Raw genomic sequence first — 26243 nt, forward strand, 5'->3', positions numbered from 1 at the left:
ATTTTAGTTTTCCACCTTACCATTTCTTTAAAGGTTAAGAACTTTGCTCCCTTATTGTAAATTAGGATTCCTGTGTATTTCTACTCTTTCATTCTTTCTCTTTACTCAATAGCCAAACCAGATTTCCCTGGAAGAGAACATTCTGGTCTCCCGTTACATTAACAACCCCCTGCTCATAGATGGTGAGTTGTGATTAGGCCCTTGACCAAATTGGGCCAGATTTTTGCTAAACTTTTTAAGCTTTTCATAGCCTTCTCTAGTAAGTCTTTATTGTACTGTTGTGAAATTCTTGACATGTGTGGCTCCAGAAAGGCAGCAGATTCCTTACCTATCTCACGGGATTTATTTGAAGGTGAAATGAGACAATATAAGAGAAAGTGCTTTATAGGTTATATAGTAATATATGTATGAAAATTGTGCAGTAATTAATATATATGAAAATGACATACACGTATGCATTATATATACATTACAGTTATATTAATGTATATACATTACAGTTATATTAATGTATATACATTATACTGTTTTTATTATGTACTATATACATAATATGTATACGGTACAATTATATAGTATAATTATTAGTTATCCTCCAAAGTTAAGGTGTGTGAGCAGTGTGTGTTTCATGTGGAGAGGAGGAATGTTCTTTTTTTCATGTTTCTTGATTTCGTTGTTTATTCTGTAACAGGAAACAAATGAACTTAGTTTTTTTTTGTGAATACAAACTTTTTTTTTTTAGATTTCAAGTTTGACGTGCGCCTCTATGTGCTCGTGACTTCCTATGATCCTCTTGTCATCTATCTCTATGAAGAAGGATTGGCTAGGTAAGAAGCTGTTTGGGGGTGAAGGGGTTGGGTGGGTATATTAAGAGTTGACCCATTAACAAGTTTATTAAATCAGATCATGCTGTTTTCACTTGTCATTACTGCTTACAGATGCAATCCACCTCCTCAGCTGCTGTGCTCTATAACATCAAAGCCAGTATGCCTAAAAAGAACTTCAGAAATTAGGCTTATTTGTCTGTAGTCTCACTGCATGTCCACACATAAGGTGCATAAACATTTTCCCCAGCACTGATCCAGGATCATATGGTATTTTCCTGCAGTGACAATTGTTATGAAGCTCCTAGGATATTAAGATAATTTGCCATTGTTCTTCAGGATAGATGTAGAAAGAAAAATAAAATCCTGCCTTTATTTGCCTATTATATGCCAGGCATTTATTTTCATCCTTGCAACAACCTTTTAGTTGATGCATTTTTGCAGTTGAGGAAACAGATTTAGAGGTGGGAGAAGTGGAATGGGGATTTGACCTCATGGATCTGACTCCAGAGCTCAGGGCTCAGACAATTTCATGCCCTCTCGTATTTAGAAGGTATTAATTGAGGTTTTTTTTTTTTTTTTTTTCCTTAACATGCAAGTTACTTTACAGTGGTTGTACATACATTGTTCTCTTTTTGTTAAGGTGCTTTTTTTTGTTTGTTTTTGAGATGGCGTGACCTCGGCTCACTGCAAGCTCCACCTCCTGGGTTCACGCCATTCTCCTGCCTCAGCCTCCTGAGTAGCTGGGACTACAGGTGCCCCCCACCATTCCTGGCTAATTTTTTGTATTTTTAGTAGAGACGAGGTTTCACCGTGTTAGCCAGGATGGTCTCGATCTCCTGACCTTGTGATCCGCCCGCCTCAGCCTCCCAAAGTGCTGGGACTACAGGTGTGAGCCACCACACCTGGCCTGTTGAGGTGCTTTCTAAGTTTTAAGGTAATGTGACTTATGAGATTAAGTTCAAGTTGTTATATTTTGAAGTTTTTTTTCCTATAGCCATAGAATTTTATAGGTAATTGTTCTCATAAACCCTTTAAATTGTTTAAAATAAGTGTGTGACTACTATGCTGTGTTCTTCCCCCCAACAAAACTAAATTTTTGTATTAGCCAACTAGTTTGCCCTGAAGTTCTTTTTATGCATAGTGCCTTTGATACAGAGCAGGGGTGTCCAACCTTTTGGCTTCCCTGGGCCACATTGGAAGAAGAATTGTCTTGGGCCACACATAAAATATACTAGCAATAGCAGATGAGCTTTAAAAAAATTGCAAAAAACTCATAATATTTTAAGAAAGTTTATAAATTTGTGTTGGGCCACATTCAAAGCTGTCCTGGGCTGTATGCAGCCTGTGGGCCTCAGGTTGGACAAGCTTGTTATAAAGCATAGCAGTTCAGGAGGTGATTTGCATCTGTGAGTGGTCACGACAAGCTAAAAAAGCCTGGTCTGTGTATGTTTCTGTATTTTAGAAAATGCAATTGGAAGATGGGAAATACCATGGATAAAAGAAGGCTACCTATTTATGTACAGGTGCTTTGACAAATATTATTGTACTCTGACTATTATTTTAGAATGGTCTTTTAATGATTTTAGAGACTTAATTTTTTTCAAATGTATCCTATGACTTGAAATCAGTGAAAGCAGACTAACCAAACCTTCTCGCTGGTGGAGCTCTGTGTTCCATTCGCCTCTAGATGGCAGTGACAGCATTTATAAGTCCTGTCATATTCTTAACTGAGATTTTGAGTTTGAGCCCTGGGAACATTGGAGACTACCAAAACTCCCTAGTTCTGGCCTCTTCCTTGAAAATTGAGAAAGGAAAGAACTGAAACATCTCGCAGTTATTAGATAAAGGGCTGGACCAGGCATCTGAACATGAGCTGACTACTAGCTCTAATCAGGTTTTTATAGGAAAGAAATTGTCGATAATGTTTGTAGACACATGTGCTCTCATGCTTTGAAGTATCACTATACAAAATTAGGTATAAAAGCCTATTCCTGGCCAGGCGTGGTGGCTCACACCTGTAATCCTAGCACTTTGGGAGGCTGAGACAGGAGGATTGCCTGAGGCCAGGAGTTCAAGACCAGCTTGGTCAACATTGCGAGACCCCATCTCATTAAAAAAAAAAAAAAAAGCAAAAAAAAAAAGCCTATTCCCTATATTATTTAGAACAAAATGATGGTAAAATACACTCCTGACTTCTCAGATATGCAAGGTGCTGAGGATTTTCAGCTTTATAATTTGAGACTTCTGAGCTTTCTCTCTTTCATGTTATGAGTTTCATCATTCTCCTTCCTCTGCTCATCCTCACCTTAACTTCTCTCCTGTGTCAAGTTTTAGAACCTGATTATGTCCTGCCAAAATTGGACTTTGGGAATAGAGAAGAGAGATGGAGGTTGTGCTTCACTGTTTCTCAAGGACATCACACCAATATGTTTTGCTTAATATTCCAAAGATATTTTCACCTACAATATTAACAGCCCTCTCTATGGGTAAAGTTTGGCATAATTTTAAGACCTTCCTGGTTCAGAGCACAACATGAGAACAACAGTACCAATGTTTATTATAGAATTTACTACAAATATGCAAGTGCTTTGGCTACTGGTTGTGTATTGGAAGTCAGAATCTACTGAATTAAGTATAACCCTTTTGCTTCCAGCAGAAACAAAAAAATTTGTATACACACACACACACACACACACACACATACACACAATGGATGTTTTTTCTCAGAATAATTAGAAAAACAGCTTTTAAAAAACTCAGACCAAGTAGAACCAGAAAGCCACATGAATTTTCAGGGCTTTGGTTGGGTTTACCTGAAAGTGTAGGTGAATATAAAAGCTTTATCAAAGCTTTACAAAAGCATGACCCATGGCAATATGATGCGCTGTTTGCGGGAGTCCTGTGAGGGCACATTGTTCCGTGCAGTAATTTCAATGTGCCTAAGTTCTTGTGTCTTCACTCATTATGTATCTTGACATTCACTTGCTTTGTTGTAACCCTCAGAGTCTGTTTAACTATGTCGATAGTCTGTAGCATCTCCAGATCTGCAGCTTTTAGTTATCTTGGGCCACATGTATTTTATGTAGACATAACTGAAGATAATCAGTTTGGGATAAGATTATTGGGTTACATTGAGGCTCAACAAGAAAAACCATAATCCTTCCTAAAGAGATGGAACAGGAGGCAAATACAATTCATTTCCTTCTTTAGAAATGAATTCCCTTACACTCTATCACTTCTGTTTTAGACCTCAAATTAATGCTAGGCGACAGAAAGATTAAGTTCATTTCATAAGACAGTTTTGTGATATGTTATTTTGTGTAAAATTTTTTACACAAGATTAAATTTGTGAAAACCCTAGTTTCTGTATAGATGAGTGTTTTCAGTTGTCCTTATTGTTTTATTAACAAAAGAAGTGGGAGAGCTCTCACTGTTTTCTTATGTGTGGGTATGGTATTCAAGAAGTGTTGCAATTGTCCCCCTGGTATTTGGGTGCAGCTTTTTGTGATTCTCACAGTAGCCCTCAAGAGGTCCCCTATGCTTTTGAATTTTACTTGCATGTTGCTGTTTTGCACCACCAGGGGACACTCAGTTTCCACAGAGGGGTGCTATGCTCTGCCAAAATGGTGCAGATTCTTTTTCCTGTCAGGGGTGGAATCCAAAAAGATTTTGTCCTGGATTTTACAGCTTTAGGTGGATCCAGTGTTGGGTTTAGATGAGTTGACAGAGCCTTTTCTGAGATGAAGCTAATAGCCAGATTTTCACTGAAACAGGCAAAATAAAAAGTTCAAAAAAATTAAAACAAAATGGAGTTGAAAACGAAATATGTTGCCAGAGACCCAAAGATAGGCAGCTCTAGCAACTTGGGGGGCATGCGAGTACCCATCCATGGAGCTGAGTTCCACCCATGCGGTGGAGGTGGGAAGAGAGGATTCTGGGAAGGTCCCGGTTGGAACAGCCTTTTTTCTGCCTCAGCCGTATTATTCAGTGGAAATTCAGAAAAGACCCCAAAACATTTGTAGTGCCTTTCCCTTTCTCCCCACCCCCAGTTCCTTCTTCAGTAGCCTTCCTTGCTAATTAACACTGGCTCCGCAGGGATATTTACCTTTTCTCTGCTGGATTCCTGTGGTTTTGAAAGAATTCAGGTACTTGCTGGTTGCCAAGGAATTCAGATTACCTCACAGGCTGCACACTGTCCAGAATCTGCCACAGCAGCAAGTAGGGGGAAGAGACACCAACAAGGGGGAGAAAACCCTTTCCAGTGCTCATTGTCACCCTCCCTGGCAGGCCCTTGCTGTTTGTGAAGTTTGAGTCATTTCTGGCTCTAAAGACAAGGGATCAGGCTGGTAATCCCCTCCCAGACGGCTCTGTAGGGCGCTGCCTAGTCACTGCAGTGCTTTGGCAGTCTCCCGGCTGCAGCTGGTTGACAGCAGATCAGAGAGCTCTTGGGCCTCTTGTTCTCTTCCATAAGATTTTTCTGGGTCAGGCCAGGATGAAACCCAGTGGCTCCTGGCAAGGCTGCCTGAGGTGCTGTCTCTTCATCGTCCAGGCCTCTCTGGCTCAAAATGCCTACACCTGTTGAAGGATAACTCGTGCCACAGCGAGGGGCTCCTCGAGGCTGGTCTTCTCTTTTCTTTGTACATTTGTAGTGAATGTTTGTCAGAAAATATAACTACCAAAGAGAATGTTAAGCTTCTACATCTAGAATGCCTGTGACTCTGACCATAAGAAGATATTGGTATCAAAAAAAAGTTTTTAAGAAAACAGCAGGACAGAAAAAAAAAAAAGAACATGTGGGGTCATATTCTTAGAAGAACAAACTAGTTTTTGAATAAGGGAAGGGAGTTTAAAAGATCCCACTAACTCTCTGCTTTCCTTCTTGTTTTGGTTCCATATTGGTAAAGATCTTGGAGCAACAACTCCAGTGCAGTTTCGGTTAATGTTTGCCAAGTCCCTACCATATGCCAAATATTGAAATCTTTTCTCCACACAGACATCCAGACTTTTAGACAAATTATTACCATTATCTTGATTCTCAGTGAGAAACATTAGAAAGCGAAAAGGAAATGTAACTTATGGTTTAAAAATTTATTGTCAAAATAAAGATATTGTCCAAAACAATTCGTATTTGTTTTCAGTGTGGTTAAAAAAGGGGGAGGGGACGGCAAATAGTTGTATATTCATCAATAGGCTGCAAAATAGTACCTACGGTTTCAAATTTAGCAAAGAAAGTAGGAACTCCCCCACCTTTTGTTAGCTTAAAGGTCAAGGCCTTAAAGGTCTGTCATGAGAACTTTCCTAAATCTTGATCTCATTAAGAGGAAGATTCAAGACTCCATCGTGTAAATTTTGGTCTACATTAGGATAAGTGTGGTCATGTAGTCATGTGCTTTATAACAATGGGCAAGGAAGGACCACATATACTATGGTAGTCCCATAAGATTGTAATGGAGCTGAAAAATTTCTGTTGCCTAGTGACATTGTAACATCATAACACAATGTATTACTTTTTCTATGTTTAGATACACAAATACTTACCATTGTGTTCCAGTTGCCTACAGTATTCAGTATAGTACAATGCTGTACAGGTTTGTAGCCTACAAGCAAGAGGCTGTACTATCTATCCTAGGTGTATAGTAGGCTATACCATCCAGGTTTGTGTAAGTACACTCTATGATGTTCACACAACGATGAAATTGGCCTATCAATGCATTTCTCAGAGCATATCCCCATTGTTAAGTGACGAATGGTTGTATGTGCAAACTTGGTACTGGGGTACCTAGTAAATAGTGCTCTTTTAGGTTATTGTTAGTAGAGAAATTGTGTTGAAACTTCAGACCTAGAGAAGATGAAATTTGATAATATGTGATGGTCTAAATCAAAGGTCACTAACATAAATGCTCACAAGTACATTCACTGAAGGAAGAGTGGAGACTGGAGAATGGATAGTACATGTCTCATCTAAAGGCATTTACCATTTAGTGCCAACAGCTGATACTGGTATTGCCAGATCTGGTTTGTTAAGTGAGGCTTGAACATGTAGATTTTTACTGTGAAACAAACCACTTTTTTACACTTTTAATTTTGAAACCATTTTGAACTTATAGAGTTGTCAGAGCTGTAAGAATTATATGAAAAATTGCCTTTTACCCTATGTCTAGAGATCTCATTCCAATTCTGCCAATTGTCCTAAGATTTTTTTTTTTTTTTTTAAATTACAAAAGGATCCAATCAAGGATCACATGTTGTGTTTAGCCGTTGGGTCTCTTTAGTCTCCTTCAGTCTGAAACAGTTCCTTAGTCTTTCTTTGACTTTCATGATCTCAGCATTTTTGAAGATTACAGGCCAATCATTTTGTGGATTGTCCCTCAATTTGGGCTTGTCTGATATTTTCTCATGAAGAGACCTAGGTAATGCATTTGGGGCCAGAATACCACAAAAGTGATACTAATTCTTGTCATTGCATTATATCTGATGGCACATGCTAGTCATTTAGTGGTGTTTGACCACTTGCTTTAGGTGACTATCTACTAGATTCTTCCACTGTAAAGTTATTTGGTCTTACCCTTTGTAATTAGTAAGTATTTTATAAGGAGATACTTTAAATCATGTAAAATTTCATTCTTCATCTCATTTCTCATTTTTAAGAAAAATCTATTGATTTTTCTTGCCTTAATGAATTATTGCTGTAATAGTTGCCAAATGATAATTTTCTAATTCCATCATAGCTTTTATTTTTTGGCATTTTTCTGTAAGAAAGAGCTTTATCTTCTCATTTATTTATTCATCTATTTATTTATACCAATGCAGACTCAAGCGTTCCTGTTTTATTTAATGGGTTATAATTCTTTACTATCATGATTTATTTTGATGCTCAAATTGTCCCAGATTTGGCCAGTGGGAGACTTCTCAAGCTGGCTTTGTGTCCTTTTGACATGTCTTTATCATTCTTTGAGCACAAGATGTTTCAGGCTCATCTTGTTCTTTCTCTATTCTAGCCCTGGAATCAACCATTTCTCCAAGGAGCACTGGTTGCTTTTTCATGGAGTATAGTATTTAGAAATCAATATCTGGGTGCTAGATATGCTCATTGTTTTGGGGCATTTCTGCTTTCAGATCCTGGCCATGAACAGAGTTAGGAAATTATGTATATATGTACATATACACATGTACATCTGTATTTCTATATCTGTCTCTAATGTATTGTTGAAAAATAGAAGTTTATACTAGTACCCACAATTCTAGTTCAAAACTACAGAGTTCCTTCTTGTTTTTTGCTTTTCATATTTTAAAATCTCTTCTCCAACAGCAGGAAATCTGGCTCCCAGTCTGTTTAACGTATTTATTTGCTCAATTCCTTTGTATGTGGCCAGTTTCCTGATCCCACTGGGCCACTGTCCCACTCAGATGCCGTTTTTATATGGATTTAGACTCTTATTTGGTGGCCTCCCTGCTTAGAAAACCTCCTTGTGCTTCTGGCTGACGACTTCCCATCCTACTCACCATCTTCCTTTTTTTTTTTTTTTTTTTTGTTACTCACCATCTTCCTCATGTGGGCCCTGGCTACCACTGGGCTGCAAGAAGGAAGGTCTGATTTTTATATGTTGTTCAGGTAATTACAGTTTAAAAGAAAAAACAAAGTTTTTGTAGGTTAATCAGAACTTGACCAGTAGGTCACATTCGAGACTAATGTGACCTCTGGTCTAGACAATAAAAAAGAAAATAGTGATCAGATGATGATGATGGCTTATTTAATATGGATTTTAATGAGAGCTATAAGCTCTTACTGGGGTAGGAGGAAAGATGAGCACACACACCTTTTCTCTCCATAGTGTATGTTCCCCACTAGACTGAGGGAGATATGGAGTGGAGCACTTTCACCCTTCGGGGGAACTTTTCCTTTAAGCTTTTTTGTTTCACTTTAATTTTTGCTTCTTCTGCTTCATACACTCAGTTTAGAATTCTATGCTTTGATATTAGAAATCTTATCCTTGCTGGGGTTCAGAATAAAATGCTCCAGTGAAAAGGAAGATTAGGAAGAAGAAACATGATTTTTTTTTTTTTTTTTTAGATGTGCAGCCCTCTTGAAAAAAATAATATAGGAATGACAAATGTGTTGGTACCCGATTCCAGCTCACCACAGACTTTTGTCAGGCTTTTCATGTTGACCAAGTTAGATCAGGTACTTGTAGTAACTACAAGAGATGAAAAGCCTCTTTTTCTGAAGCAGAAGCTTTCCCCTCCTTCTAACTCATTGTTCTTTGAGGGGAGAGGATGACAGGAGGGATGTCACCTTGAGGTAATGTCTGGCTGAGGCAGGCAGCCAGCACGGGGCCCCTTTGCATCTCACAAGAATTCAGAGAATGACAGTCTGCGACTTGCTTGGACAATCTATCAGAGGAAGATTGGGATGCATAGGCAAGGGTTACTCACCAGGGCACTGGGGTGTGACATGGCTAGAAGTTAAGTGATAACTACTGGAAGTTGGAAGTTTCTAGAAAATCTGGGGTCCTTCTCAAGCACAGACGTAATAATGCTCATCAAACTCTTGTCTTTTAGCCTAGTCATCATTTTCTCTTTGTCCACATCCTTTTTCCTAGCCTCATGTTTGTTTATTTTAGTTTTTTGGGTTTGGGTTTTTTTTTCTTTTCACTTTTCTTTCTTTGGCTCTTTTATATTTCTGGTACAGGGAATTAGGGAGTGGAGATAGTGGGTGGATGAGAAGAAACAGAGAAGAGGAAAATTTTTTAATGCTGACCTTTAATGTGGTGAAAATTCATGTTGACTTCATAGTCTGAGTAAGCATATGTAAATAATTTGTAAGTCATATGAAAATAAACTTGTGGCCTTCTTTTTTTTTTCCACACACTTGGATATGCCTCTTGGGAAAACCACTCTAGTGAAGGGTGATATGGTTACAGTGGTATGTAAACAGGGGTTGATATTTACCATAACCATTCGCCTTGAGTGTCCTTTTGTTGATACTGAGCATCCTTTTGTTGATATTGAGCATCACTGGAAAGTTCTCTCTTTCCCTGGTTACTTCCTTCAGAGGCACATATATTTTATACTTCGGTCTTCTTTTGACAACAGTCCGGGATATCAAATTGCTCCCCTGTTTTCAGTGGGCTCCATGTTTAATTCCTCTTTCTTTTGACTTCATTTCAAATTCAGGACTAAGTCTCTTGCACTGTGCCCATATTTATGCCATTTTGCTTTGTCTGCTGTTAATGCTGTCATTATCATTCTTTTTAAATGAGTATTATGGATCAGTTCTATTCTTTCTATGGATGTCAGCTCTAAGCCTATATATAGCTGTGCTGTCCTTTTTCCTTTTTGCTTAATTTTTTTTCATTGAATGCTATAGTACCAGGCACTGTGTGGGCACTCAGTAGGTGTTTCTGTTGCCTAGGCTGGAGTGTAGTGGTGCAATCACAGCTCACTGCAGCCTCTGTCTCCTGGGCTCAAGCAGTCTTCTCACCTTGGCCTCCCAAGTAGCTGGGACTACAGGTGCACACTACCACGCCTGCTTAATTTTTTAATTTTTTGTAGAGATAGGGTCTTGCAGTGTTGCCTAGGCTGGTCTCAAACTCCTGGGCTCAAGCAATCCTCCTGCCTCGGCCTCCCAAAGTGTTGAGATTAGAGGCATGAGCCACCATGCCCAGCCAGTTGTTATTTCTTGACCAGCTAATGCTGCATCTTTCACAGTATCCTACACACAATTTCCCAGGTTGTAAATAGCTGTATTTTCAATTTTCATTCTTCCTATTGGTGTAATGTTCTATATAAGAGAAGCAATGTCTTGTGATTAAGTCCATGGGTTTTGGAATTGGTGTGATCTTGAACAAGTTATTTAATAGACCACATTTAGTTTTCACATCTGTTTTTCAACTTGGATACAATATTATCTACTTCATAGGGTTGTTTTAAGGATTGAATTAAGTATGACATTATAAAACACTTAGAATGGGAGTTAGCACTTAGTAAGCACTTGGTATTTGTTAGGTAATGATATTACCCTCTTTATTATTATCTCATTGATCCTCAGTTCCAGCCTGTATTTCCTTGAAACTCTGTTCCTGGCATTTAACCTGTATCCCTTCTATCAGGTTTGCAACTGTGCGATATGATCAAGGAGCCAAGAACATTCGGAACCAGTTCATGCATCTGACAAACTACAGTGTCAACAAGAAAAGTGGAGATTACGTCAGGTACTGGCTGTGTCTGAGCCAGAAGTCAGAGGTGTCAGTCTCAGATGTGGGTGTTGTAGAGGTGGAAAGGTAACATGTGGCACTGGAGGACAACTTTACATTAATGTCCATCTACCATTTATGGAAATCTGTCAGTCATATAACAGTGTTGAGGCATATCTCCTGCTGCTTCTCCATTGCTTCCCCAGTTAACAGTGTCACCTTTCTCTACCAAAATGTGCCTTCACAAGTTTTTCTTCCTCACTGCCTTTCCTCACTTGACTTAGGAATGGGAATTTAATAGGCATATGGAACGTTTTAGAAGTTAAGAAATGAGGTCATTTCAGCACTTGGCAAACATATCAAAAGCTTAAAAAATGTCTGTACCCTTTGACCCCATGGTTCCATTTCTAGGAACTTAACCTTAAGAAATAAAAGATGTACACGCAGGATCAGTGATAAGAGTGTTCATTACTATATATTTGTAGGTGGAAAAAGCAGGTTATCAGATAGCACATGCAACTTACTTTCTTGCTTGAATATGAGATATCTAAAGCTGCTTATTTTTGCTGAGGGGGGAGGAAAAAAAGACCAGAAGTAATACCGAAGTGTTAATTTAGCTTAACTATAGTGGGTAGAATTGTGAGTGGGTGATTTTTATTTTCTTCTTTGTGCCATTATGTATTTTCTAAATTTTTCTAAAATAAATACTTGTATGATCAAGAAAAAGAAAAGGAAAAAATTAAAGAAAGAAAGAAATGAGGCCATCTCAGAAAAGGATTCAGTGGAAGGGAGTACTAGCCCAGCTGTGTGGAAATATTCTTTTTGCTCTGTTTTCTTTCATGCCGATAATTTTGCCAGAAAGTGGAAAAGTGGAAAAGAGACCCAAATAGTTACTTTCTACTCAGACTAAAAATAGGTTCCTAGCAGGTCCAAGGAAAGAAAGAAAGGAATCTGGAAGTGATAGAATAGTTGCTGAAGCTATATAGGTTTCGTCGAATATCCTGTGAGCAGCGTTTGCATTGACTGAAGAGATCATACCTCCACTGTGAAAGATGAGCAAAGGCACAATTGGTGGAGAGTGGGATGGTGGTAGGGAGTGAGGGGACAGCTGCAAAACACAGGTTCCAGATTGCAGGGCTCTTCCAAAGTTCGTGGGAGGCTGTGCCATTGGCCACTCCGCTGCCATAGCAATAGTATACCTCCTCACTCTTACTGTCACTCCAGTGCACTCTCCCTTCAGTGTTACCTCAAAAAATATCAGGAAAAGCTATATCTACTGCCAAAGAGGAGGGAACCTGCTTCAGATGCCAAAGCAATTCTGTGTGGGGTTATTTCATTAGCATGCTGCACCAGAATAACTCACTCACCCATCCCAACTCAGTTCTGGTCTGAAAATGGCATCAGAGGTTGTTTTGTGGACTCAGGGGACATTCACCTCAAAGGTTAATTGTCTGTTAACTTGTAACCATTCTTAAATTTGTTTGCCTTCTTTCACACATTGCTTTCACTCTTTCTTGATGCATAATTGTTTGGTTAAGAAAGAATTTGCCGCCTTCTTCCCCACCCTCTTGAAAAAGGCAAACTGTATGCATTTTCATTTCCATTGAAGAAATTGGTATGAAAAGATATATGACAAAAAGGACCAAGAAAAAGTAACTGGAAGTCAGCAAAGTGAATTTAAAAAAAAAAAAAAACTTTTTTAAAAAGACAAGAAGGCTGTTTGCAAAGAGTGTTGTTATTATAGCCAAGCATAGTTACATATGTGACTTTGATTTATTAATTTGTTTCAGTTGTGATGATCCAGAAGTGGAGGATTATGGAAACAAATGGAGCATGAGTGCTATGCTTAGGTACCTGAAGCAAGAAGGCAGAGATACAACCGGTGAGTACTGGGCCTTTTTCCTCCTTGACTTCTCTTCTTTGGATAACTTTATCATTGTCTCTTGCCAGGAATCATTCTCTGTTGCTTTGATAGTGTTGCTGAGACGGGATGATTGTCCTTGGTGTTACTTTTTCCTGCAGTTGACAAGCTGGGGAACAGGTTTTCCATTACCCTCAAAATCCCTTTTCTTGTTTCTGGTCTGAAAGGCATAACTTTTTCCTTTTAATCCTTAGTGAATTTACCCTTTTTGAGTGTTGAACTGCTGACTAAAATATGGTCAGCTTTTTATATAACAAATTGCCTGTCTCCATATTGGCCCCAAGTTTCGAGTTTTCTAAGTTAATCTCTCTCATTCATGTTGCTGAGCTGGAGAATGGGCACTGTTTGAGCACAGGGCTTCAAATCAAAATGGGCACAATTGCTGAGCCTTGAGCAAAATGGGAAACTGTATGCCAAAAGAGACTGTTTCAGTTCACAGGGGAAAGGGTCATAGGGGAAGTGTGAGAAGGGAAGTGAGGCTCCTATTCCATTATGTGTCTGTCTTTTGTCATAAGAGGCCACCTGAGGGTATCCCTTGTCACCTACATTCTTGACTGTATTGATCTGTTCACAGATATGCCTGCCTCCATAGCACCCATTCAGAAGTCTGCCATATAGAGGCTTTTTTGAATGAGCACACATGCTTTTATAGTTATACTGTTATCAGGAATCCAGTTCATAATCCATGTATTTTGATATTGAGTCTGAAATTTAAAAATTTTTGTTTGCAGCATTGATGGCCCATGTAGAAGACCTGATCATTAAGACTATCATCTCTGCTGAACTAGCTATTGCTACTGCCTGTAAAACCTTTGTTCCTCATCGCAGCAGTTGTTTTGGTAAGGAGACTCAAGAAGCTTAACATGTTTTGTGAAGAGGATCTTGGGAAGTTGGATGGGATTTTAGGGTAGAGAGGCTTAGTGATTCTATAGCAGTAAGAGGTATGTGATGGACTTTTCTTTCTAAGCTCATGTAGCATATGAAGAGCCTACTAAGAGGCCAATAGTGAGCTTGGTCAGAAGTCCCCTGAGGAGTAACTAGCTTTCTGTGTGGGAAGCAGGGATTGGAACGAACATGTTGGTCTTTCTGTCAGAGTGCAGTCAGAAAAAGTCTGCAACGGACTGTACAGGAATCCAACTCTAACAAATATATTCCAGAGCTCCTTGGCAGCCAGACTGGGAACAGTTCCAGGAAGCTCTGGCTGGTACCAGTGTGTGCTTTCTCCCATTTTCCGATGACTCCTCCTTTTTGTTTGGGTCTTCTTTCTAGTGTGTTCCTCCCCCTCCTCTCTTTCTCCCATTCCTCTTCCACTTTTCTTTTCTCTTTCTCTTCCTCTTCTCCTCCCCTTCCACTCCACCCCCAACTCCTTGACTGCACAGAGAAGGAATAAGCAGTTCACAACTACAGAATCAGGAAATGTTACCTACTGACCCACTAGCTATAATGGTAGCACTGAGGGTGCCTATGGACATTGCTTCCTATGTGGAAATGAACGGGTTTGTGATTGCCCATGTGAATGTGTTTAAAGTCACATAGGCTTTTGGCAGTGTTAGGCTTTGTTAGTAAAATACACTAGGGTCTTTGATGGGGAGGATGATTAAAGTGTGGTGTGGAGTAATACAGGTAGTAAGGATATGAGAGTCATGGCTTGGTTAGAAGGCAGGGTAACAGGGAAATAAAGAATATAGGTGTTAGAGCCTGACAGCCTTAGTTTGTAACCATGTATATCCCTATCTAGTTTTGTGGTTTTCAGCAAATTACTCTAATCCTGTTTCCTCAACTAGAAAATGGCAGTAATGGTGGTGTCTGCCTCCTGAGAATACCATGGGGATTAAATGAGATGATGCACGCAAAGCACTTGACACAATGTCTGGCCCTTACATTGTACTCAATAAAAATTATTTGTTATTTTTATAATTAGACATCATAATTCCTGATCTCTTTAACAGATTATCATAACAGGCTATATTTGAGGGGCAGTAAACAAAGGGAATTGTTGAGATTGAATAGAAGATGCTAGATAAATCAGGACCTAAAATTATATGGGAAAAGAAGAGATTGTAATATATATATATATATTTTTATTATTATTATTATACTTTAAGTTTTAGGGTACATGTACACCATGTGCAGGTTAGTTACATATGTATACATGTGCCATGCTGGTGTGCTGCACCCATTAACTCGTCATTTAGCATTAGGTATATCTCCTAATGCTATCCCTCCCTCTGATCATGTCTTCTGAAATCCTTAAATGGTTCCCTAGGCTTAAATTGTATAATAGAAACTTGATATGACCTGAAAGGCTTCTAAGGTAACTCAGGTAACTCTTCTAGAATTCCATTTCCCCTCATATACCTTATAATCCAGCTGTACTATACTATACTTCTAAGCACTCTGTGCTTTCGTGCCACTGTATGAGTTCTGCTGTTTGGCCTAAAAACTCTCCTTCTGTCTCTGCCTTGCATGCTCGCATTTCTTTTCTAAGATTTAGTTCTCCACATAGCCTCCTCCCTCATGCAGTTCTTTTTTTTTGAAATAAGGTCTTGCTCTGTTGCCCAGGGTGGAGTACAGTGGCATGATCACCGTTCACTGCAGCCTCCACCTCCTGGGCCCAAGTGATCCTCCCACCTTAGCCTCCCGAGTAGTTGGGACTATAGGCATGTGTCATCATGCCTGGCTAATTGTTTAAAAAACTTTTTGTAGAAATGTGACCTCACTATGCATTATGCTTTTCTGTGCTTGTTTGATCATTCTCTTTTCCTGTCACATCATGATGTTTTGTTTATACATACACTTCCTCAGCCGTGTCTGAGTTTATTTTCTTGAATTCATAATAGCTAGTGTGTCCTTCCCATTTCACCCTATTTCTGCCAAACCAGAGCTTTCAACATTTCTCTTGTCCCCTTTTTTAATTTTTTTTTTTAGTTTTGTATTAGAGACAGGGTCTCACTGTTGCCTAGGCTAGAGTGCAATGGCACAATCGTATTTAGCTCACTGCAGCCTTGAACTCATGGTCTCAAGTGATCCTCCTGCCTTGGCTTCCCCAAATACTGGGCTTACAGACATGAGCTACCAAACCTGGTCCTTTTCTCGCTTGCTACCTCTGCACCTGTTTTACCTTGTGTCTGAAATACCTTTCTTGTGTTACTTTACCTAAGAAATTACTGACATTTTTCAAGACAAAGTCAAGTGTCACTTCTTTGGTGATGTTTTTTTCTAATGCTCCCAGAGTTAGCCTGCTATACCCCCAGCACTCTGTTTGTAACTCTACAATAGTATCTGTATGTTTTCTGGTAGTCATGTGTGTATTTGTCTCCTGTAGCCGACTGGAAACTCCTTGAGGACAGTAAGAATATCTCCGTCAGTTTTGCCCCCACCATGCATGGCAGCACTTTTTTTAAAATTGAGACAGTATCTCACTATGTTGCCCAGTCTGGCCTTGAACTCCTGGGCTCAAAGGTTCCATCTGCCTTAGCCTCCCGAGTAGCTAGGACTATAGGTGTGTGCCACCATACCCAGTTGCATGTCAGCATCTTTTGCTCTTAGAGAATGTTCAGGAAATGTTTCTTTGAATGAATGATTGGCACTTGCTTTAATTGCTTTTTGGTGGCCTGACAGACTTCCCAATGGATCTGGTTTGGTAATGGCCTAGAACTCTTAGAATTATTGCATACTGTTTGAAGATGGGGATGAGGGGTTGGGACTAGGAGCATAACTCCAACTTCCAAAACCTCATTAGATTTAAATAATAAATAAAGGTTTATTTTTCTACTCTACTTGGCTCTTATATGAGGGTAAATTTCTGATATCCCTTGCTGTAAAAATCTTTGTTCTAAATAGTTAATTATAAAACCTTTTCTGACTGTTTCCTTTTGTTTGTTTGTTTGTTTGTTTTATAACTTGATTGCCTTTTGGAAGCTCGGGAGCTTCATTATTGAACTTATTGGCAATAGAATGTTCCGACGTGAAAGAAGCTGTGTCTTTCTCTGACTCAGTGAAATACCCCTTAAGTCCATTTCATCAGCCATGGGTCTCCTTTCTTCCTCCCTACTTGTGTTCAGTTTTAATAAACTGAGTGCATCTGGAGTTTTTTAAGTTGTTGACTATCTTCTTGGCTTTTGTGGTTCTAATTCCACTTCCTGTCAGCCCTGGGATTTTGTGTGCTTCATTAACCTCATCCCATCAGATATGATTTTGTATACGTGTGTATATTTGTATGAGTCTCTGCCTCCCACTGACTCCTAACTTCCCCTGGGGTTTAAGTTATAAGGAATAAGCTAGTTTTGTTTTTTTTTTTTCCCCATTTATTTTAGAGTAAACAGGAATTGAAAGCTTCCCAGAAGATTTTGGCTTAAACAGAGCATTGGTGCTTTTAGGGGAAACCAACAGACCAGACATGGGGTTCACTATATTCTTTTGGTGGTTGTTCCTGTCCTTCCATCTTATGGATCTCTGCCAGGGGCATTCCCTTACTATCTCAGTGTTTGTATCCTATGATTTCTTTCCCATCCTACCACCTGTAATGTTCAACTATGTTTCCAGGTATCTTCAATATCCCATCCTATTTATTTATACATTTAATTTTTCTTCAGTTCCTGCTGTGGGCAAGTCATAGGTTAGCCTTTCAGCAGTGTATTACCATCAAGTTTGTTCCTCTCAAACCAAATTTTATGTAGGATGAGATACAGATATAGATATATATATACCTCCATTGCACTATTAGTGTTTAAATGTAGACTTGAGAACCTATACAAACTACCTGAAACTTTGTCATTTAATGCTTTTTCCTAGATTTGCACATCTGGTAAGGACCTTAGAGAATAATTAGTTCAGATACAGAAATTGAAACCCTGAGAAATGAACTCTTGTTCCAGGTTCTAGAGTTAGTGAGTGAAATAACTCAGGTCAAAATGACTCAGCTTGTATCTATGGGGCTTCAGAAGATGGGTTTTGGCAATCAGATAATCTTGATCATAAGACTTTTGATTTATATAATTTTTTATGCCTCCCTCAATAAGACAGATTTTTTACAATCTAATTTTTACTGCCTTCCAAGATCGTGAAAATATGGTACCATGTGAAATAATATGCTTAAACAGCAATCTTTTAAATATGCTTAGGAAATTGGCATTATGAGATACAACTGGCTATGAGAATAGCTTTTTGACCAGTTGAAGAAAAACAGCCAAAAACAACAGGATGTTCACTGTTCTTTAAAGATGTTGCTGCTGACAGTGGTTTTATCTCTGTGTATTAGCATGGCTGAAGTCATGGGTTGTGACCCAGGCCTGGGATCATGGGGACAAGTTGTGGGGCCACTTGTAGAACTGATCAGCCTGGCCTTGTTCTGATCAGAGCCCAGTGACGTGTTTGCTCCACACCAACCATGCCCAGTACACCTCTGTGTTGATGATACCTGGTTTGGTTTTCTATTGCTACCATTCTTGACCATTTCACAGGGTAGCCTGAGGTTCTTATAGGGAGGATGTCCATAAATAATTGTTGGAGGAATGAAAGCAGGCAGTGTACATTCTTCAACAGTGTAAACTACTTGGCCACCCACAGAAAAATAATAAGAGTCATCAATCTCTTCACTTTTTGAGATAATCTCCTTTTTTGGTTTATCATATGCTCCTGTTTAGATGGGAAAGGAAGTTTACTACAGAAGAAACTTATGTAGGAAGTATCTACTGTTTATCAAGCAAACATTGGTTATTTCCTTTAATTTAGTTTCACTGGTTATTTCTTTTTAGTCTTCAACAATTTTGGTTGGTATTATCTGTGTTTTATAGACATGGAAAAAAGATTCAGAAAGGTTAAATAAGTTGTCCTAGGTCATGCAGCTAATAAATGGCAAAGCCAAATTTGGGAGCCAGGTCTCTCTGGCTCTTTCTCCACCCACATAAAGACATGTCCTTATGAGTCCGGCCACTTTTGGCATGCCCCATATCCTGGATTCTCCCTCTGCTCTCCCGTAACTAGATACTCAGGAAAAATGATATCATCCTTTCTAGCAGATCAGGCCTGAAAAGGACACTCCTTTTGCTCTAGTTAAGCATACCTAGTCCTAAATACTCCTTTCAAATCTACCTTTACATATGGTAACCAGATAGCATATTGATTTCTTGGACTAGTTAACCAATTGGCTGTGGGCATTTTCTTTTCATTTTCTTGTGGGTCTGCTTTTTTCCAAAATTATTCTTCTGGACCCCATATAAAGACTTCCTCTTTAGCTTTTTCAATTTGAATCCAAAGCCAAGGTAAAAAGAATTTCCTTCATACAATAGCATTTCAGTGACAGTGAGTTCTGGCTAATGTCAGCACTTTCCATTGCCTCAGGGACCACAGCTTCAGCTGGGACTTTATTTCTGGGGAGAGTTAGTGAATTGATCCAAAATTAGTGGTGTGACATGTTTAGTAATCTATTAGGCCTTGGATGGATTATTATTTTCTTGAGAAAATCTTCCCCCCCCCACCAAACTATCTTTTATCAGGTTTTTTCTTAATACAGCTTTAATATGTAAAGTTCTTCCTAAGAATCTCTCTTATTTTCTTTATGATTGGTGGCTTTATTATAAATATTTCAAGTCTTGTGATCAGGGTTATTTTGTAGGAAGTGGCTGCCAATTATTTTGTCTTTCTCAAAAACTATGCATTGTTTTTCACTTAAAATATATTTTTTTTCATTCAGTATTTCTGAATTATTTCCTATGTGCTAGTTATGGTGCAGGCTACTTGTAACACAACAATGAATGAAACATGGACCCTGCCCTCAAGTACTAGGGAGGAGCAGACATGAAATGATAAATGACATTACAAGTAGTATAAGTGACTCAGGTGCTCTAGGAATATACAAGATTTACTAGCTGTGCCTAGGGGATCCACAGAAAGCCATTTTTAACAGCAAGAATGTAGTATGCAACATACCGTGTCATGACAGGATGTGATATTTTTTGAAATGGTAAGAAGTATGACTAGATATAGCGTGCATAGAATGGGGGAATAGAAGATGGGGTTATGGAGGTGGATTTGGGCCAGAATATAAAGAATTGACAAGTTTAAATTCATCTTGTAGCTAACAGACAGCCACTGGAAGTTTTTGAGCAGGGGAGTGATAGGATTATTATTATTTTTCTTTAACTTTTATCATAATTTAATCCAAAGCTTAGGATGACAGAATTACAATAAAGGGAACACGGTACAATATTACTAGCAGTGACTGACTTAAAATCTTCTAGGAACCAAGCTGACATTAGTGTCTATTGTTGGACCAATTCACTGCCTATCTCTATGTGACTGTTAAGTTTGTTTTTTTAAGAAAAGTATAATTCTCATGGCCTTGAAGAATGGACTACAATTGGGAGAGGCAAGTGCTAGGGAAATGACTAAGGTGGTAAGAGGTGTGCAGTGATAATATATACTTACCATATAACCCAGCAGTCCCACTCATAGGTATTTTCCCAGAAGAACCAAAACCATATGTTTATATGAATATCTGTATACAAATATTTATAGCAGCTTTATTAATAATTGCCAAAAATTGGAAACAATCCAAATGTCCATCAACTGTTGAATGGGTAAATAAATTATGGTATGTCCATATAATGGAATACTACTCAGCTATAAAAAGGAATGAACTATATTGTTGGTATGTGTAACAACATAGATAAATCTCAAAAGCACAATGCTAAGTGAAAGAAGCCAGTTTCAAGAAACTACATATTACATTAATTTCATTTATTCGACTTTCTGGAAAAGGCAGGAAGCAGACAAAAATAAGATCAGTGGTTGCTGAGGGTGGGAGTGCGACTGGAGAGGGGCACAGGGGAATGTTTGTTAAAATTGTCCTATGTCTTGTGGTGGTGTTAGACAACTGCACATATTTGTCAAAACTCACCAAAATATATACTTTAAAAGGGTGAATTTATTGTATGTAAATTAGACTTTGATAAATCTGCCTGAAAACAAAAAGCAATGATAGATGGATGAACCTCAGAAACATGGTAGATGAAAGAAACCAGACTCAAAAGAGTATATACCATATGATTCCATTTATGTGAAATTCTAGAATAAGCAAAACTAATCTGTGGTGAAAGAAATAAGACTAGTCGTTGTCAGGGATGGGGGAAAGGGCAGGATACTTACTAGGAAGCAGCACAAGGGGTCCATTTGGGGTGATGGAAACATTCTATGTGGGCTGACAGGCATGTGGGTTACATGGATATGTCCAATTATCAAGACTTGTCAAGTTGTACACTTAGATCTATTTCATCGTATGTAAATTATACCTCAAAAGGGAATAGAGAAGATTAAAGAGGAAGAAACTGATTGGGCACAGTGGCTCACGCCTGTAATCCCAGCACTTTGGGAGGCCAAGGAGGGTGGATCACCTGAGGTCAGGAGTTCGAGACCAGCCTGGCCAACACGGTAAAACCCCATCTCTACTAAAAATACAAAAGTTAGCCAGGCATGGTGGCAGGTGCCTGTAATCCTAGCTACTTGGGAGGCTGAGGCAGGAGAATTGCTTGAACCTGGGAGGTGGAGATTGCAGCAAGCCAATATTGCACCATTGCACTCTAGCCTGGGAGACAAGACCAAAACTCCGTCTCAGAAAAAAAAAAAAAAAAGAGAAAAAGAAACTAAAGAGAAAGATTAAAGACAAGAAAGAGAGATAGAGATTTGGTGATATCTTATATTTGGGAGGTGGTAAGAGAGTGTTTCTAGTTTGGAGCCTGGTGGATGGGGTTACCATTCTCCAAGATGAAGAATAATAGCAAACCAAACAGTTTTGGGGAAAGAAAACAAGGGCTATTTTGTTGAGTGTTGAATACCTGTGGAATATCCTAGTGAAGATATCCAAAAGGCAATTTGAATTATGGATTTGGTGTCCAGGAGACATTTGGCTAAAGATGTGATTTGAATATTATCATCATCATCATCATATTAATTGTGGCCATGAGAGTACATGAGATTGCCTAAGGAGAAAACTAGAATTGAGAAGGAAGGAGACCTGAGACTGTCACCCTGAGCAAACCTCCCATTGAATATCTGGGTAGAAGAGAAGGAAGGAAAGGAGGAGTAGAAAGGGGAGAATCAGAAGAGAGCAGTGTCCTGGAACCCAAGGGAGAAGAAAGCTCCAATAAGTCAGGGGTGGTCATCAGTTTCAGATGTTTGGGCTTAGCAATAAGTTAGTCTTTGGTGATCATATTGAGAATAGTCAGTTATTAGAGAGGGAGCAGAAGCAAATTCTTAGGGCTGGGAATAAATAGGTATTAAGAAGTTCAGAGTGCTAAGTGTAGATTGCTTTTTCAAGGAACCATATTAAAGAGGTAGGAAGCTAAGTTTGCTTTGGTTTGGCTAGGGGCTGAAGGAAATATTTCTTACTAAGGAAAATTGTCCTGGGGAAATGTTCCATAAGGCATTCAATAGTCCTTTGAAAACACTTGCTCTTCTGTCATGATACAAACAACACAGAAAGAGGAGCTCTCAGAACTGGAAAAGCCGAGCTAGCTTGCACCCATTCATGACAGGAAAGTTGGTGTATCTCATTGTGGATACTGAGTTTTTGAAATTCTCGTTACTGCGGCCAAAACACTCAATATTAAAAGATGAGGAAGTTGATTATGCTCAGCACAACCTACTCTTTACCTTTTAAAATCTTCAGTGTCCATAGAAAATACCAAATACCAATAGTAAGTTTAAAAGGTTCTTATAAGGACTCTAGTTGCCTGCCAAGGACCCAAATTATTTTTCTTAAGCTGAATTGATTGTGTTCAAAGAGGAAAACCTGGTACAGAAGTGATCTTTCCACCCCATTCCCCCCACCAATGCCAGCCTTTGAGGTGAGCTGGGTTTTGCACTATGTTATAGTGCTGTCACATACCAATATATATTTCTTCTCCAACTCTTAAATGATAGTAGGTCCAAGCCTGGTATGTGTACAGATGTAGTTAGATTAAAGGCTGGATTTTTTTAGTTTGGGCACCCTCTCCGTAGAGGTTGTTTAGCAGTAACAGGATTTATTCATCCAAATGAAAATTAATTTAGCTTTGTGAAGGATGTTTTTTCTCTCTAGGTCATTTTCCCCCCTCATATTTCCCAGAATATTGGTTCTCAGCCTGTCAACTGAGATTCTTGGAATTTGCCTCTGGTTTGGGGAAATGGTTAAGTAAACCTGTAGCTGCTTAATGCAAGATACTTAAATAGTGGGTTTCATTGATTGTTAATCTGATTTGAATTTGTCTTCATTTGTAGCTGATTCTGGAAACCTGATCAATATGTGCATCAATCATTATTTTCACCCTGTTCTTCTTACGTTTAATAATATTACCACTTTATGAAACAGTTGAATCCTGTGCTTCAGCTTTTAAACAATGAAGAGAATATTCTTTTTCTTCAATCAAATGTTGTGTTCTCTCTTGCTTATATAAAATGTTGATGTAGACTTGTAGATTTTGCAAGTACATTTTTCCTTTTAAATGCCTTATTTAGTGCTATATCACAAATGATTTTTTCCTCAGGTTAAAGGGGCGATATTCTAAAAGATTACTGAAGATTAGATCAGCTATTCAGAAGAATGTATTAGCTGTTAAAAGCTATGAATTCATTACGAAAAGAAGATAGATACATTTTAATGTATAGGCAATATATAAATTTTGTATAGTTACTTAAAGGTGATCCCATCTCAAACTCTTGTATAGTTTGTGATGATTTTTGCAAATTAAGTGGAATCCCATATAATTGCTATGGAAGCCAACTCATTCATGGAAACTTTTCCCTAGAGGATTTAGAATATGCATGTCTAACTGAGTTCATACTGCCATATATCTGTAAATAGCATCCAGATATTGCCAGTGATTAATAAAGAGGCTAAAGGAAACCAAATGATGCCAAAGAAATCTCAGAGAGAGAAATGATTTCCCCAAGTTCCACAGTGTAGAATCATGGGGACAACTAAGGTCTCTAGATTCCCATTCTAGGATTCTTTTTTTTTTCCCACCCAGGCTGGAGTGCAGTGGTGCGATCTCAGCTCATTTCAACCTCCACCTTCCGGTTTCAAGCGATTCTCCTGCCTCAGCCTCCTGAGTAGCTGGGATTACAGGTGCCCGCCACCACGCCCAGCTAATTTTTGTATTTTTAGTAGAGACGGGGTTTCACCGTGTTGGCCAGGGTGGTCTCAAACTCCTGACCTCGTGATCTGCCCGCCTCGGCCTCCCACAGTGCTGGGATTACAGGCGTGAGCCACCACACCCGGCCTCATTCTAGGATTCTTAATACATCACGTAACTTCAGGCTTCCTGTGTTCTAGAAGAGAGTTTTGGGGGCCATCTTTTTAGAGTCTATTTTTTTGTTTTCTGAGAGTATTGAGAAACTTAAAAATCCTTCTTGAAGCAAGGAAATTTGTATCAGAATTAATTTCTGGAAAATACCTGGTTGTGTTCTGTGGGTGTGAGCTCTGGTCTGTGACCTCTGATCAAACAGTAAGGAAGGTAGTGTGGTAGTGTTTACTTCTAGAGAAAAAATATAAGCAGTTTTTTTGAGGGTCACAGGATGGGATGTTTAGGAGTGATGTTTTATATATATATAGATATAGCTATAAATATACACATATACATACACACACACACACACACACACGCACACAAAGGACTGTACATTACCGTGATTTTTGTAGAGGAAGTCTCAGTAATAAGAAGGGTTTCAAAGTTAACCTCTCATCCGTGAACTTGTTAAATGAAACCAGGCATTCTGGGAAGAACACTTGCTTCTGGGTCTTGCTTTCTCTTTGCAACAGTTGGGAAGGTAGAGAAAGAGAATCAATACAGAATCCATAAACTTGATCTCTGGCTCCTACCCTTCTTAAATAATATTAGTAGTGCAAGATACCTTGTCACACCTGTGCTCTGCTACCACTGGCTTTCTCTTTTCTTGTCTGTCTTTCGGTTCATGTTGGGCTGGTGTGTTTTATTTTCTGTCTTCAAAGGGAAATTGAAACTGTAGGAGAGGGGAAGGAATAAATACATTTATATGTCTTCTTGACCTAGGTTGCAAAAGCAATATCTTGGTTTAAGAAAATGTGATGGAAGGATTCTAGAGAAATGCCTTCAGGAGATGTTTCTGTTTTCAAAGTTGTCAGGGAGGGATTGGGGAAGGGAAATTCAGAGCAGGCCTAAAGCAGTGTTGGTATTGGTTGTGCTTGTTTCATTCCTTCCCCCCACCCCCCCCTTTTTTTTTTTTTGCACCCATAAGCACAGCAGAATCGTGCTTGTTAACTATTCTAGAGTCAGGTCGCTTTCTGTGTAGGATTTAGGAACATCAATAGACACTGCATGATAAAAACAGTGGAATTTTGTAGCATTGTTTTCTTATTCCTAGAACTTGATTAATTTCTCTTGAACTTGAAAGATTCTTGAAAGATTCTCTGCTTCTACTTCCACTTGCTACTTGTACTCAGTGAGTGTCTAGGCCTGGGAGTTAATGAGATTGAGTCTTCTAGATCTTTGTGTGGTTGTGACGTGGAAAATGATCTAGTGTATTGTGTTGTGTTGTATTTCTAGAACTCTATGGCTTTGACGTGCTCATAGATTCTACTCTGAAGCCATGGTTGTTGGAAGTGAATCTCTCTCCTTCTTTGGCCTGGTAAGTCAGTTCCATCAACTACAAAAGGACAAATCTTCAAGTAGTACTTAAAGCACTTTTTTTTTTTTGATCATTTCTCTTGGCACTAGAAGACTGTTTTTTTCCTAGTTATTAGGTGGAGATAACCAGACTTTCTTAAATTAGCTGGTTTATGGCATAATATCAAAGTGCATATGACAACCATGGATCTCTGTCTTCCTAGTCAATTTACAATTATATGATTCCTGTTTATTAGGTTTCTAAGGGATGATTCTTGCATTCAGTTTTATCCCTGTAGTTTTTTTAATAGTAGGTCTTCTATTAAGGGTAAAGAAATACATAAGGTATTTCCTTCATTACCAAAAGTTTTACAGGTTCAAATCCACATATACTATAAAAGTATAAACCTGGATCTAGGGCCATGTGGATAATATGTGATCCTTTTACCCTGTCTCATGTTTAAAGTCATCCAAGTTTAAAGTCAAAAACTTCAAACAAGTTAAAAATCTTTTTTTTTTTACTAACCTATTGTTTAGAAGAAGAAAAGAAACATATTTTTCAATACCAGGGAAGATTCTTATTATATTTGCAGCTACAGCCAGAAGTTCTGTTCGCTGTACACTTCTCTAAACTGAGAACTCTAGAGATTTATGCCAAAGACCACCCAGCTGCTGAGTTTTT

General features: G+C 38.7%; 1 protein-coding gene across 50 annotated transcripts in view; it reads left to right on the forward strand.

Annotated features, from left to right (window-relative positions):
• Positions 1-26243, forward strand: part of TTLL5 (tubulin tyrosine ligase like 5) — a 295613-nt gene that overhangs the window by 46499 nt on the left and 222871 nt on the right. For 34 of the 50 annotated variants that reach the window (XM_054448025.2, XM_054448030.2, XM_063651919.1 and 31 more), the window contains exons 8-13: positions 113-182; positions 743-827; positions 10937-11038; positions 12811-12902; positions 13673-13780; positions 25502-25583. In XM_054448025.2, coding sequence (XP_054304000.2) covers positions 113-182; positions 743-827; positions 10937-11038; positions 12811-12902; positions 13673-13780; positions 25502-25583 — 539 coding nt within the window. Of the gene's footprint in view, positions 1-112; positions 183-742; positions 828-10936; positions 11108-12810; positions 12903-13672; positions 13781-25501; positions 25584-26243 lie in introns of all 50 variants that reach the window. The other 16 variants (XR_010123769.1, XM_063651894.1, XM_063651895.1 and 13 more) reach the window with 1 other exon arrangement.

Source organism: Pongo pygmaeus, chromosome 15 (assembly GCF_028885625.2).
Source record: "Pongo pygmaeus isolate AG05252 chromosome 15, NHGRI_mPonPyg2-v2.0_pri, whole genome shotgun sequence".
NCBI lineage: Eukaryota > Metazoa > Chordata > Mammalia > Primates > Hominidae > Pongo > Pongo pygmaeus.